The sequence below is a fragment of the Mchenga conophoros genome, linkage group LG16, assembly GCF_057382185.1.
Source record: "Mchenga conophoros isolate Kocher_MC1m ecotype Shallow Benthic linkage group LG16, M_conophoros_male_GT1.1, whole genome shotgun sequence".
Classification (NCBI taxonomy): Eukaryota; Metazoa; Chordata; class Actinopteri; order Cichliformes; family Cichlidae; genus Mchenga; species Mchenga conophoros.
Genome location: NC_140541.1, coordinates 20,076,375 through 20,089,031, shown reverse-complemented (window position 1 = coordinate 20,089,031; position 12,657 = coordinate 20,076,375). Strand labels below are relative to the sequence as shown.

The 12,657-nt window shown below is 43.5% G+C and overlaps 1 protein-coding gene across 3 annotated transcripts in view; it reads left to right on the top strand.

Annotated features, from left to right (window-relative positions):
* Window positions 1-2,707: 2,707 nt before the first annotated feature.
* gsk3ba (glycogen synthase kinase 3 beta, genome duplicate a) overlaps window positions 2,708-12,657 on the top strand; it is a 36,756-nt gene continuing 26,806 nt past the window's right edge. For 2 of the 3 annotated variants that reach the window (XM_085248824.1, XM_085248826.1), the window contains exons 1-2: window positions 2,708-3,617; window positions 10,630-10,823. In XM_085248824.1, coding sequence (XP_085104950.1) covers window positions 3,530-3,617; window positions 10,630-10,823 — 282 coding nt within the window. In that variant the 5' untranslated portion in view covers window positions 2,708-3,529. The remainder of the gene's footprint in view (window positions 3,618-10,629; window positions 10,824-12,657) is intronic. The other variant, XM_085248825.1, reaches the window with a different exon arrangement.

The following is a 12,657-nucleotide window of genomic DNA, read 5'->3' as shown; positions in this document are numbered from 1 at the left end:
CTTTATATGATTTCCATGTTAAATGCAACATTTTCCCTGAGTTAAAATATTTGCCAGGCTTCCCATCACTTAAATCTCCACCATGATTTCACCACATTTTCATGGGTTTTCCTGAAACACAGACAAAAGCCTTTTCTCCCTCGTATCTTTCATGTCTCTTTTATAGCTTGCCCTTCACTTCCACTCCCTTCTGCTATCTACTCTCTGTCTTTCTCGTATTTTATCCCTCCACTAATGGGAAAATGTATGTTTGCCGGGGGAGGTGTTGCTGTGAAGGCAAAACAGTGTCTTGCGTTACTTCTGCTCAGCTGCCTGCTTTTAAGATGCTGCTGCTCTCTGTTCAGCATATGAACCATTGAAGGCCAGCCTGGGAGAAACTCCCTTTGATACGGAGAATAAAACCCACACGCATACACACCTGCATAAAAGATACACTAGCAACTGTATCACTGTGAACAGGGAAAGACTTTCCTGCCCTTTCTGGATTCTGCATACGATAGACTTTATTGCCATTTCATGAAATGCAGCACACATATAATTAGAGTTCAGTACAGTTAGTGACACTCACATGCATTTGCAGAAAAGAACAAGATACACCTTCAGCGATTTTAGATCACCAGACAAACATAAACTGCACAAATTCCAACCTTTTTGGTGGTTTGTTAACAATAACTGCTTTATAGATCAGTAATAAATCACAGTTCTAGATTATTTAGAATATTTTTGACTCAGTGATACAACATTCAATTATTAACACCTCATTTAAAATTTATATTAATTTATATTAATGGTTAAAGGGGCGATCGTGGCTCAAGAGTTGGGAGTTCGCCTTGTAATCGGAAGGTTGCCGGTTCGAGCCCCGGCTTGGACAGTCTCGGTCGTTGTGTCCTTGGGCAAGACACTTCACCCGTTGCCTACTGGTGGTGGTCAGAGGGCCCGGTGGCGCCAGTGTCCGGCAGCCTCGCCTCTGTCAGTGCGCCCCAGGGTGGCTGTGGCTACATTGTAGCTTGCCATCACCAGTGTGTGAATGGGTGGATGACAGGTTGTGTAAAGCGCTTTGGGGTCCTTAGGGACTAGAAAAGCGCTATACAAATACAGGCCATTTACCATTTACCATTTCTTCTTCTTCTTTTGCATGCTCCCTTTAGGGGTCACCGCGATGGATCATCTGCCTCATTCTCACACTATCCCTAAATCCTCCTCTGTCACATCAGCCATCTGCATGTCCTCTGTCATCACAGCCTCTGTGATCTTCCTCTTTTTCCTCCAGCCTCGCAGCTCCATTTTTAAAATATATCTATTATCCCTCCTCTGCAAGTCCTCTCATCCTTGTCTCTCTGACTTTGTCTCCAAACCTACCATCAGCTATCATCTTGTAAACCTTCCCTTTCACTCATGCTGCTTTTGTCACAAATCACCCCTGACACTCGTCTCCACCCAGTCCACCCTGCCTGCACTCTCTTCTTCACTGTCCGTTGCTTTGGATTTTCGACTCAGTGTAGTTAAACTCATCCACCTTCATTACCTCTGCTCCTTGCAGCTTCACTATTATTAATTAAAATCGTTCATAAATATTATGTCAGTGGAAATCAACAGCCCTCTCAAGGGTAAGAGGAAAGAGAACAGACAAAGAAGATCATGGAGAGACAAGGACAAAACACAATGGCAGAGAGAAGAAAAAAGTTAATGCCATGCTGGAGTGGTATGTAAATGCAGCTGTAGCATAAAGCCATAAGAGGAGAAGAAATGCTCATTGCATCTTAGCAAGTCCCCCAGCAATATTGCATCATAATCAAGACATGGTTCGGGGTCACCTGATCTAGCCCTACCTATAAGCTTAAAAGAAAAAAGGAGAGTTTTAAGCCAAGAGTAAAGAGGGTATCTGTCTCCTCAAACTGGGAGCTGAGTCCACAGGGGAGATTGCTAGCTGAAGGTTTTGCCTGTTATTCTCCTTTTAGAAACTATATACATCAAAATATCACCAAAAATTAAGCGAAAAAAAAAAAACATCAGTCAAAGGAATCTTCAGAACCAACTCATCCATTAGGTACCTTTATTAAATAAATAATAGCAAAAGCTTTGTTTATCTTGCATCTTTAAAACACACAAAGAGACAGCAGTTTAAATGTGAAATCAGGACGTACGATGCTAAACATGTTAGATAAGGTTATAATAGAAGGGTGAGACGCGTGCACGCGCACATTATTACATTACTAAGCAGGATGACACTAATTAAAAGGATGTGCCCGAGGGCCGCGTGTGGTAAAAAGTGTTGGGGAGCGATAAAGGAGAGGCTTTTGTAACTAACATAGCAACAGTGCTGCATGACCACCGGTGCTCCGTGTCCGTGACAGCTGGGTCCATTGAACTGACAGCCCGGCTTCGGCTCTCCATTGGTGGAAGAAGTCATCCATCCCGGGAACGGGCCCGCCCCTTGTCCCCGACGCGGCACGTGAAAAAAGCCTTTGAAGTCGCGAGGGCGGTGCCGAGCAAATTATGCCATGTGGTGCTCGAGAGCGGGGTTTTCATTGGACGGCGGTGAAATGGTCGCCGCCCATTTTTGAAGGATACCCTCTCTGATTGGCTCAATCGGCCACCCCAGATTCGCCGTGCGCGCGTTCACAGTTTTCCTATTCTCCCTCGCGAGTTACGTCAGCAGCGTGAACGTCTTTCCGTGACGCCGGAGCAATCCCTCGAACAATTTGCGGAAACGGCGTACCTACCATGCGCAGCGACAAAGACTGCGAGCCTGAAACCTATGGGGAAGGAATAAAAAAAAGAAATTTCGTATCGTCGCACTCTGTGCTTAAAGACCAGTATTTTCTGAGGAGCTCGCCGGCCTGGGGTCTCGGTAAAGACACCGAAATTTAACCGAGGCAAGGCTGGATTTAGAGTCGGCGTACGGCTAGTGAATTCGCTGAAGAAGATTGTAGCAGCTGGCAGATTTTCCGTTGGACCGTCTGTAGGCTAGGGTAGCGAGGGAGCCGCCATGGCAGTCGGATCATTGAGCCTCCACATCGGGATATGAAGTGGAACTGCATGTGTCCCGAATCGTTAAGAAAACGCCGCATTTGTCACCGATCCGCACCGGATCAGCATCTGAACTAACCCTTCTTCATCTCCGTGAAATCGATTCCGCACCCCGAAAGAAATTACCGCTGGTTTTTAACCGTGGGGCCACAGGGAGAGGCCAGATTCATGACTATTTTAGTCGGATACGTGTCTTCAAAGGCCCGCTGAAAGAAATCCTGGAGCACAAGGAGGAAACGATGCTCTGATAGACCGTCGGTGGAAAAGAAAAGGGTCATTTAGTGGCGATACGAAGTAGTGTGAAGGATTCCTGGGATAAGGGGATCTCTTTCTGGCTGACCTCCCCGTGAATTACAGTGATATTAATTTACTGTCATCCCCCCCCTCCTTTTTGGATTTTTTTTATTATTTTTTATTTTTGATGAGAAGGTTCGGCGAATCGATCAGCTCCGCCGTTTAAGCAAGTCACAGTCGAGAGAATCAAGGGGATCGTCGGATCATGTCGGGTCGGCCCAGGACCACATCTTTCGCCGAGAGCTGCAAGCCAGTGCCGCAGCCTTCAGCTTTCGGCAGCATGAAAGTCAGCAGTAAGTACACCCGTGTAATTCTAGAGTGGCAGACTTTTCCTGCACGCACCAGGCCCACCGTGGGCTGCATATGCTCGCTTAAGTGTCCTCTCACTAACTAGACTGGAAATGTGTCAAGTTAGCATACGGTTAGCTCCGGGAAGCTTATCTCTGTCATATATGTGTGTCACAGAGCGAGACAGTGGATGGTGCTGAGCGGCACACACTGCTGCTCGCCCCGATGTTGGCACACAGCGTTACGCGCTCTGTCGCGCCGCCCCGGGGCCGGTCAGCCGGAGCGGGGTTAGCAGGCCGCGCCGGGAAGGGCCGGGCCATAGGAAGGTAGTGTTGGCACAGGCCCAGGTCAAAACCAAGCCTCCTTCTTCCACCGCAGATCCGGCCTGATTATTGTCCATTTGAATGTAGATTAGATCGCGTAGAGATATTGCCACACAGCACCAATCACATGCGTAATGGAGTTAAAGCGATAGGTCCGGTCTATTACGCAACTGTCAGAACGGAAGGTGCGCCCGTAGTTGAGTCGGGCAAAACTGACGCGATCCTACGGGGGGTGGTTTATTAGCCCTGTTTCCACTACTTCCACGGGCCGTGTCGCGACGACCGGAGGGAGTGTGACATCAAGTATCCTGTTCATGAAGCCACGGTGGCACGGTGCCGGAGACCGCTTATAGACTGGCTGCAGAGAGGAAGCCATGCGACTGACTAGGCCTGTCAGCTGAGCAAGTGGCGGGGTGGGGGGCTGGCAATGTGGGTGCTAGACGCCTCTCTTTCGTCTAGTCTATCCATCACCACGGCGATCTCAAGGCAAGGCGCACTCGCTCCCATGCTGAAGATACTACTGCTGTGTTGGTTATATTTAATGGCCCAGTTAGAGCTCAGTCAGTTTAAATAACATCAAATTGACACTTTACATATCTAAAAGTCTTTTCATTGAAATTAATTTATAAGTATAGCATCTTTATTATTAATGAGTATCGACTGTCATAGATGGACACTTGCACAGTTCCTAGTTACACCCCTGTCTTATCTGACACACAGATGGGTGGGGTGGAGTGGAGTGGGGTGTGAGGGCACGTACCTGTTAAGGAATGCTGATGGAGCCTTAAGGCTGTGATGTGAGCATGATGTATGTCAGGCGGGTGAGGCCTGAGCTCAGGCTCATGTCTGGGCCTTGGTGCTGGAAACCGATTAGTGCACTGTGACACACACACACACACACACACACACACACACACACACACACACACTCTCCAAACCCAAGCCTAATTCTTGTCTCGCCCCAGGTGCATGTATGGGTCAGGTCTGCTAAATGTGAGAATTAATTTTTTCAGACAAAAGTTTTGGAGACTCATCTGGTGACTCAGTACTTTTTTATCAACTAAAATAATAAGCTGAACCTCTAGTTGCTCAATTAAATAGGTGTTTGATAATCTGATGTCTAACAGCAGGTGGTGTTCATCTCCATGGAGGAAAGTAGAGTGGCTGATTGCTCAGATGTCCCCTGTTGTAAAATTTTTCAGTATTTTGTCTAGTGTCAGTTATATCGTTATCGCAAATTTTCAAATGTATGACGTGATAAATAGTTTTGGTCATATCGCCCTGCTCTAGTTCCCAATCTTTAACGATCAAGGATGACAGCAAATCTAAATCACTGAGTTTTATTTTTTCTTGTAACAAGCAGCTACATATAATTTAACTTTCTTTTTAGTTATAGTTTTAATCTAAGGTAGGCTCTGTCACACAGAGGTATGTGGTACGCAGTTTCAGTTGTATAAAAACTGTACTTTGGACTGTGTCACTTAGCTGGAATCTACCTAGACTTGTTTTTTCATCCGGTCCAGGATGTCATCCACTATTATCCTTTCCTCCACCATCCTATAACACACACACACACTTGGATAGATATATGCACTCAAATGTGTGTGTAATAACTTGGCTGATGGTCCTAAACAGCTGTAGCCACTGCGTATGATCCTGGAGAGAATGCTCTTACCCCTCCTACACAGGCAGACGGAAACACACATGCATATACATACATACAGTACATTCACACACCCACTCGAGCACCCTCAGGTTTTGTTTTTTGGGGGGTGAGGCAGCTGGCCAGGAACAATGAGCAGCTTGTTTAGCATCTCAAAGCAGCAGCTCTCTCTTCCTCTTTTCTCCTTTTTCCTGTCTGTCCCCCTCTCACGTTTTACAAGTGATGACGAGAACAAAATGAACTAATTATACTCTTTGATTCCAAACGAAACAGCAGGGCTTACAGACGAGACGAGGACCACCGGAATCGCTCAGGGTTTAGAAGAAAGATGAGATCTATTTTTTTTTTTTTTGTGAGTGAGAGAAAGAGAGAGCGAGAAAGCTAAATAAGATGAGTGTAGTAGTGCAGCAATGGCTCTGCAGGCTGCACGCTACCCTGACATCTACAATCCATGCACCAATATTATGTCTCCATCTCAGTGATTCTTGGCCAAGTTTGCTTTGCATTAGCTGTAACACTCGTTCCAGTAATGCAGTAAATTATCGTGTCAGCTTTACAACGGGGGGGATTCTGCAAAATTGTTTGTACCTGTGTCTGCATTACAGGAGCTGAGGACTGCGAAGCAGCAGATGCGCGTCTGTCATGAAAGACACGTGAATGCAGCATCAGTGGGGAAAAAAATAAAGAGAAATCTATTAATATTAATAAAAAAATGAAGCATAGCAAGGGAAAAATGACAGTGAAATATATACGGTATATACCGGAACTGAGCCAGAATGCCAAAATTTTGTATCTTAATTGCTTTCAACTTGCTTCTAGGCAGCCACTACACTTTAAAGCAATGTAGACTGAAAAAGAGGAGGCTGGAGAGGTGTAGAAGAAAATGCAAGAGCTGTCACTGCCACTTCCTGTTACCTGTGTGAATGCAAACAAAAAAGGTATTGAAAAGTAGTAGCGACTCCTTAGAACTGTTTGATCCAATGCGTGGATGCTTCTGCTTGCCAGGTTCAGGCATGACGAGGCCTAAATGTTCTCCTGACTCGGCAGCGTAAAATATGGCACACATATCTTGAGCTAGGTTTAAAATCTAAGCTTAGTGATAAGCCCGTCAGGTTTTAGTTACCCTAAAGGTTATAAAAATATCTCTGCGTGCACTCTTCAGGGCTTGCACCTATGTTTAGTTGGGTGTTGATGCTTGGACCTAAGGTTTCCCAGCAGAACACTGCCTTGTAACGAGTCGTCCACAAATCCCCTGTCAGTAGTTCCCTTGCGTAGCTGATTGGTGTGTGAGCAAGTTATTGTGTGCAATTCTTTGCCAAAATTCAGAAAGCGATGGGCACATGGGCTGTTTGGCAGGCTTTGCATTCTTTGACATTCACTTGTAGTGATGCAACATGAATGGTGTGAAAATTATTATTCGCACTGCAGTAAATACATGACTAATTTTATGACTGCAGCTTGATTACTGCTGCATATTTATACCCCTGTAGTACTTGGAAAGAGTGTGGCTGATCATGCTGTGGGAGTCGAGTGTAAAACTACAAAGAAAATTTCTTTGTTTAGACTTCCGTGTCAGACAAAATACTAATGCATTAACTTTAGAAGGGGTAAAACTGCTATTGCATTAATAAAAAGAAGCATCTTGTCCAGAACTTGGACCATGGAATAGTGAGCGTGGAGGATTTGTCTTTAGAATTATGCCATGTTATTCTGTTCATCATCAGTGCCAAGGCACTGCTGTATATTAATAGCTAATAACTTATTGAATTATCGTGTACATGCCACAATGTGAGTGTGGTCATTTTGTGGCTATTTTGTGGCTAATCTTCTGTTTTGAGGAGGGACTGACAGATAATTTCAGTGGCAATATAATCTTCTTTTTTAGGGGTAAAATTCTGTTGGGCTGTGATTAAAAGAGAGTTTAACGAAACAATAAAGATGTGATTAATATTTGCCAGCCACAGGAAGACTTGAGAGTCAGAACTCAAAGTTCCTTTACTGACTGTGACTGTGGGGAGACGTCCACACAGGGAGCAATTTGTTGTCACGAGGCGTTTAGAGGCCGTAGAAAGTCAGTGACACTCAACGTGACTACGGGCAAAAAAGATCCCACTGGTGACGCGTTGAAGCGACTGCCAGTGAGAGGACAGGATACAGGTGGTTGACATGACCTGGTGGGAAATGCCTTAAAGGGTAACCTCGGCAACTGGAACCTAGAATATCTTCTGTCGACCAACTGTCAGCATCAGACCAGTGATCGCTTCCCTGTGCGGATGCAACCTAACCTGAAAGGGACACGTCCTTCCCTCTCATTGGTAGCTGCTTCATTTTCTCATCTGGGGTTGATGAAAGTTTAACTCAGGATCCGCCCACCTTGCATTGCTAGCAGTTATTTTGCTCCACATCACCTGAAGTTGCTGAATATTGTTGACTATTTATGGTCTCTTGTTGCCAAGATGCTGCTGGTTGCTTCCTTTGTGGATGCCCCTTAAAAGTACTTCATTGCCCTCCACCAGAGAAAAATAAATGACAAAAAGACAGAATAAAAGTTTTGCTTTTAGGCAACACTTTACAAACTTAATCACGTTACTTATCCCATAATAAGCTTCAAATAACTGCAAGTCCTTATTTAATATTCATGTCAGGAAAATTAAGATGATCCACAAGTCTGTAAGTTAAAAAGTTGTTTTTTCCCCTTGACTTGATTTGATTTAGATGAACACAGATGAATTTATGACATTTGCTCAGGTAGTTTTTCAGCAGCTTTGATAGAAATACAGGGTTACACGTTTTTAACAGCAGCAGCCGCACACGTGTCCTGTGACTGCTCAGCAGCAGTGTTGTTGTGCGCACGCGTTAGCCATATTCAGCCGTGGCCTGAACTAGTCTGCTGACCTGAATCGAATATTGATGCCGCTGGTTAAACGTCGCATTGCAACAACCGTCTCTGCTCTGTCACTTTGTAGATATGTAATACAGCATACGTACATAGAGTGATGCACTGCGATTTATGTATTAACTAGTGTACTTGTCGCAGGCTGACTGATAAGTTAACAATTCCCGCGCATGCTTGAAGATGTTTGTTGTTGCACTGATTTCTCTGTTATTGGTGCAAAATTCATGTTTGGTTATATTTAAAGAACTCTTTACATGTAATAGAAGTTTTTACCAGATGCTTTTGTTTGTTGGGGATAGTTTATTATAGGGATGGACAGATTATTGGTTAAACCAATATTGGCCTTTTTTACTGTAGAAATATTGGTAGAAATGATTGTTTATCAATGCCTGGATCCATTTTTTTGTCTCCCCAATGTTTTTTAGTTTTCTAAAAGTTAAATGACAAAGTGATTAAGAACTAAACTGCAGTTAAAGCTTTTAGGATTTTTTTAAATTTATTGTAGTAAAGATTTGCTTGTTTTCCTGGTTTATTGTTTACTTATTAGAATAAATAGGTGCCATAGGAAGTTACATTTCTTCTCAGATGTGAACTGAAGGTAATTCCTAATTGTGTGCAATTGTAATCGTTTCTCTAGTCTGTGTGAAAAGTCCTGCTTCATGCGTGTCCAGTTAGTCACTCAAATGACATTTGATCGCTTGGTCATTCCTTCCTTACGGCAGTGTGGGTTCCCAGTATGTGTTTGTGAGCAGGCACAGACTTTTCTCACGGTTTGAGGAAGTGCAGAGGCGTCATAGAAATGGCCCTGTTGGAATATATGTAGGCAGAGTCATATTCCTCTCTCTGTCCACAGTCCTGGAAAGTCTATTTCTGTTGGTACAGAATCCATCTTTAGTTTCCCTTTCTAGACTTGGTCCTGGAGAGAGAAGCTGTCTCTTTTTCCTTTTTTTTGGTTTCTCAGACCCCTCCACTGTTTTCTCCCATTCCTTCCCTATTCTTTGATTGTAATTGCATCTTTGGTAATGGAGCCTCTCGCTGGCCACACAGCAGCAGAATAAGGCTTGCAAACGCACATTAATAATTTTATGTCTGGATTGAGCCCGTGTGTGCGCCGGCGTCCGTGGGGGGACTATTTGCATCGAAATCAATGGTGGTGTTGGAAAATAAAATCAGCAAACCAGTGAAAGTAAGAAATAGGACTGGTTAACCTCCACACCCTCGGTTATAGTTTGAGGTCAAATGTTGATTTGTGGATTAGCAGTGCGGGGTTAATCAGTCCGAGGAAATTGTTGATTCAAAACACACATGCAAACAACCCATGACCTGGTACTTTACTAGAAATCAGCATGACATGCACACCCACTCAATATGGGTGGACGCAGCGGCCTTCCAGAGTCCATCCAACCAGTTGTGTTTGCTGCCTACCGCTGTGAGAAATTCAAAGAAGAATGCATTTGATATTTTTGACTTGTTTAGGCTCCTCCTCTGAAGTCTGGGTTAAGTTCAGACCTGCCCAGTCATCCTTTTTACTGCCAGCTAATGTAGAGTTTCCTCAATTTTACAGCTCTTTCCACTTGTGCTTTTTTTTTTTGTCTGTCTGAGGCTAAAGCTGATAGGCATGACAGTAACACGGTTCAAATGTTCATCAGTAATACACGGTCCTTGCCTGCGTTGTATGACTTGTGAATCGAGGACCAATTTGACGCTTTGATGACCAAAGACAGCCTGCAGCAGAATTCAGAAACGATGTCAGAGAACGAGTTCTCACAGTGTGACCCACATTTAAAAGCCAGTCCATCACACATGAATCAATACACCAGTCAACTGTCGTTCTGAATAAAGTTCAGTTTGAAGATTTTTTTTTAAAAATTCTTTTATTTTTTAAATGCTTGGAAGCACTGCTGCAGTGGTCACACAGTGGTCTGGTTTTCTGTGAAATATCTTTGGATTTTCAGACAGGGAGCTCTGAGACTCACCTGAAACTCTCAGGATCATGAGCATTTTTACTCTTCTTTCATGTATTTCAGACAAAATGATTCGGAAAGAATATAATAAATGGGAAAATCAATGTTTTGATCTAATCTACACGGATCTGAACACTTGTGTGTTGCTTGTGTCTTTGTCTGTATCTGCAGGGGACAAAGATGGCAGCAAGGTAACGACAGTTGTGGCCACCCCAGGCCAAGGCCCCGACCGGCCACAGGAAGTCAGCTACACGGACACCAAGGTCATCGGCAATGGCTCTTTTGGCGTCGTCTACCAAGCTAAACTCTGCGACTCTGGAGAGCTGGTGGCCATCAAGAAGGTCCTCCAAGACAAGAGGTTTAAGGTAAAACTTGTTATGACTGAGCACAGCTGCAGGCGTAATTGACGAGTGTGCATATAAACACAAACTCAATGTTTACCCTCCAAATCACCCTTTTTTTTCTTTTCTTTCTTTTTTTTTTTTTAAAACAAAAAATCCATGCTATCAGAGTCGAGATGTGTGGCATTAATGAATGTTCCGGGGTAACCGTGAAAGAGACATGAATGGAGAGATCTTTCACACGAACGGGGAGATCAGAGAAGCTGTGAAACAAAAGAAAACAAAAGAAGAGCGGGAAAGTTTGTCATTCAACACATTCCTACTTTAAAGCGTGTCTTTTCTTCTTCTTGCAGAGAATGTGCGTGTTTGTGTAGTAGTGGAGCGGAGGTCTTTTCTCACACCGACAAACTCAAACACATAAATACTCCGTCATCCGTCAGCTTGCAAATGTCATGTTTCTTTCCAAGTAGAGCTCTGCTGGAAATCTCCTCCTGTGCTTTGAATAGATTTGGCTGATGGCTCGTTGTTCCTTCATTTGGGCAACATTGTCTTTGCTCCACTGGTTCATGGCCTCCGCTGAGTGTATATGGGTGGAAATAAGTGTCCCGAGGATCATGCGGATAGGATGTTTACATGAAACACACAAACTTGATAATAAGATGTATATAAGCAACATTAGCTGGGATTATTTTTGAGTGCTTAGGATAGCATATTTGGGTCTCTCTGACTGGTTAAGGGTTTGTCCTTGTTTCAGAAATCAGGATATGATGTTTATGTGGCAAAGACAAAATGGGATGCTTCAAAAACTCATGTTCATATAAACAAACTCATTGTCCCTGCCACTAGACCTCAGAAAGCAACGCTTGCAGAAGAGCTGTTTAGAGTTTCATCAAGTTTAAAGGCTTTAAAAAATGAGCTTCCACAGTATTTTAAGTGTGTGATCAGGCTGGGGGTAAACTGGGTAACAGCTCAAAGTGTTAATCTTGCAGTTGGTTATTTTATACATATGTATAATGTTTGTTAAATGGTTTAAATTCAAACCAGCGCTTCTTAACCTATTTCTGGGATGCTTCACTTAAAAAGCAGCCATAAACTCTAACACTGGGATCAAAGTTTTATTTATTAAAATACCAGGATACCATCAGTCAACTCGTGTTTGTTTCACTTTCACCAGAAAAATGATATCTGTTAACTTAGCTGGACTCCACATTTTTACCCAGGTCACCTACACTGGTTCTCTTCCTCACCGCTGAAGCCAGTGCAGTCTAATTAGGGATGTTATTGGATTTAGTGATACCAATACTATTATTGAGTCTGCTTAAAGGGCTTATTCTTTATTGATTCTCTTATTGATTGTTGATCAATTTTCTGAAAAATGGAGGCCCATTCTTGTTTTCAGCGGCCAGTATAGCAACAAAATATAAAAATAGCTTATGTTAGACTCAGGTACTCAACATGCTAAAGGAAGTTATTAAGCTTGCAGGTGTGTGATTATGGTGTACTGGACAGTTTAGTAGTGGTTCTTAACTGGAACTTGGTTCTTGAAATGTAAATCTATAGTAGTCATATGTTTCAGTTTCTTTAGGCTCCAGTCACACAGAATAGAAATCGGTCGGCAACCAAATGCAAACTTCAATTCAATTCCATTTTATTTATATCGTGCCAAATCACAACAACAGTGGCCTCAAGGCGCTTTATTTTGTAAGGTAGACCCTACAATAATACATACAGAGAAAAACGCAACAATTATATGACCCCCTATGAGCAAGCACTTTGACAGTGGCAGTGGGAAGGAAAAACTCTTTTAACAGGAAGAAACAGCCAGCAGAACCGGGCTCAGGGAGGGGCGGCCATCTAC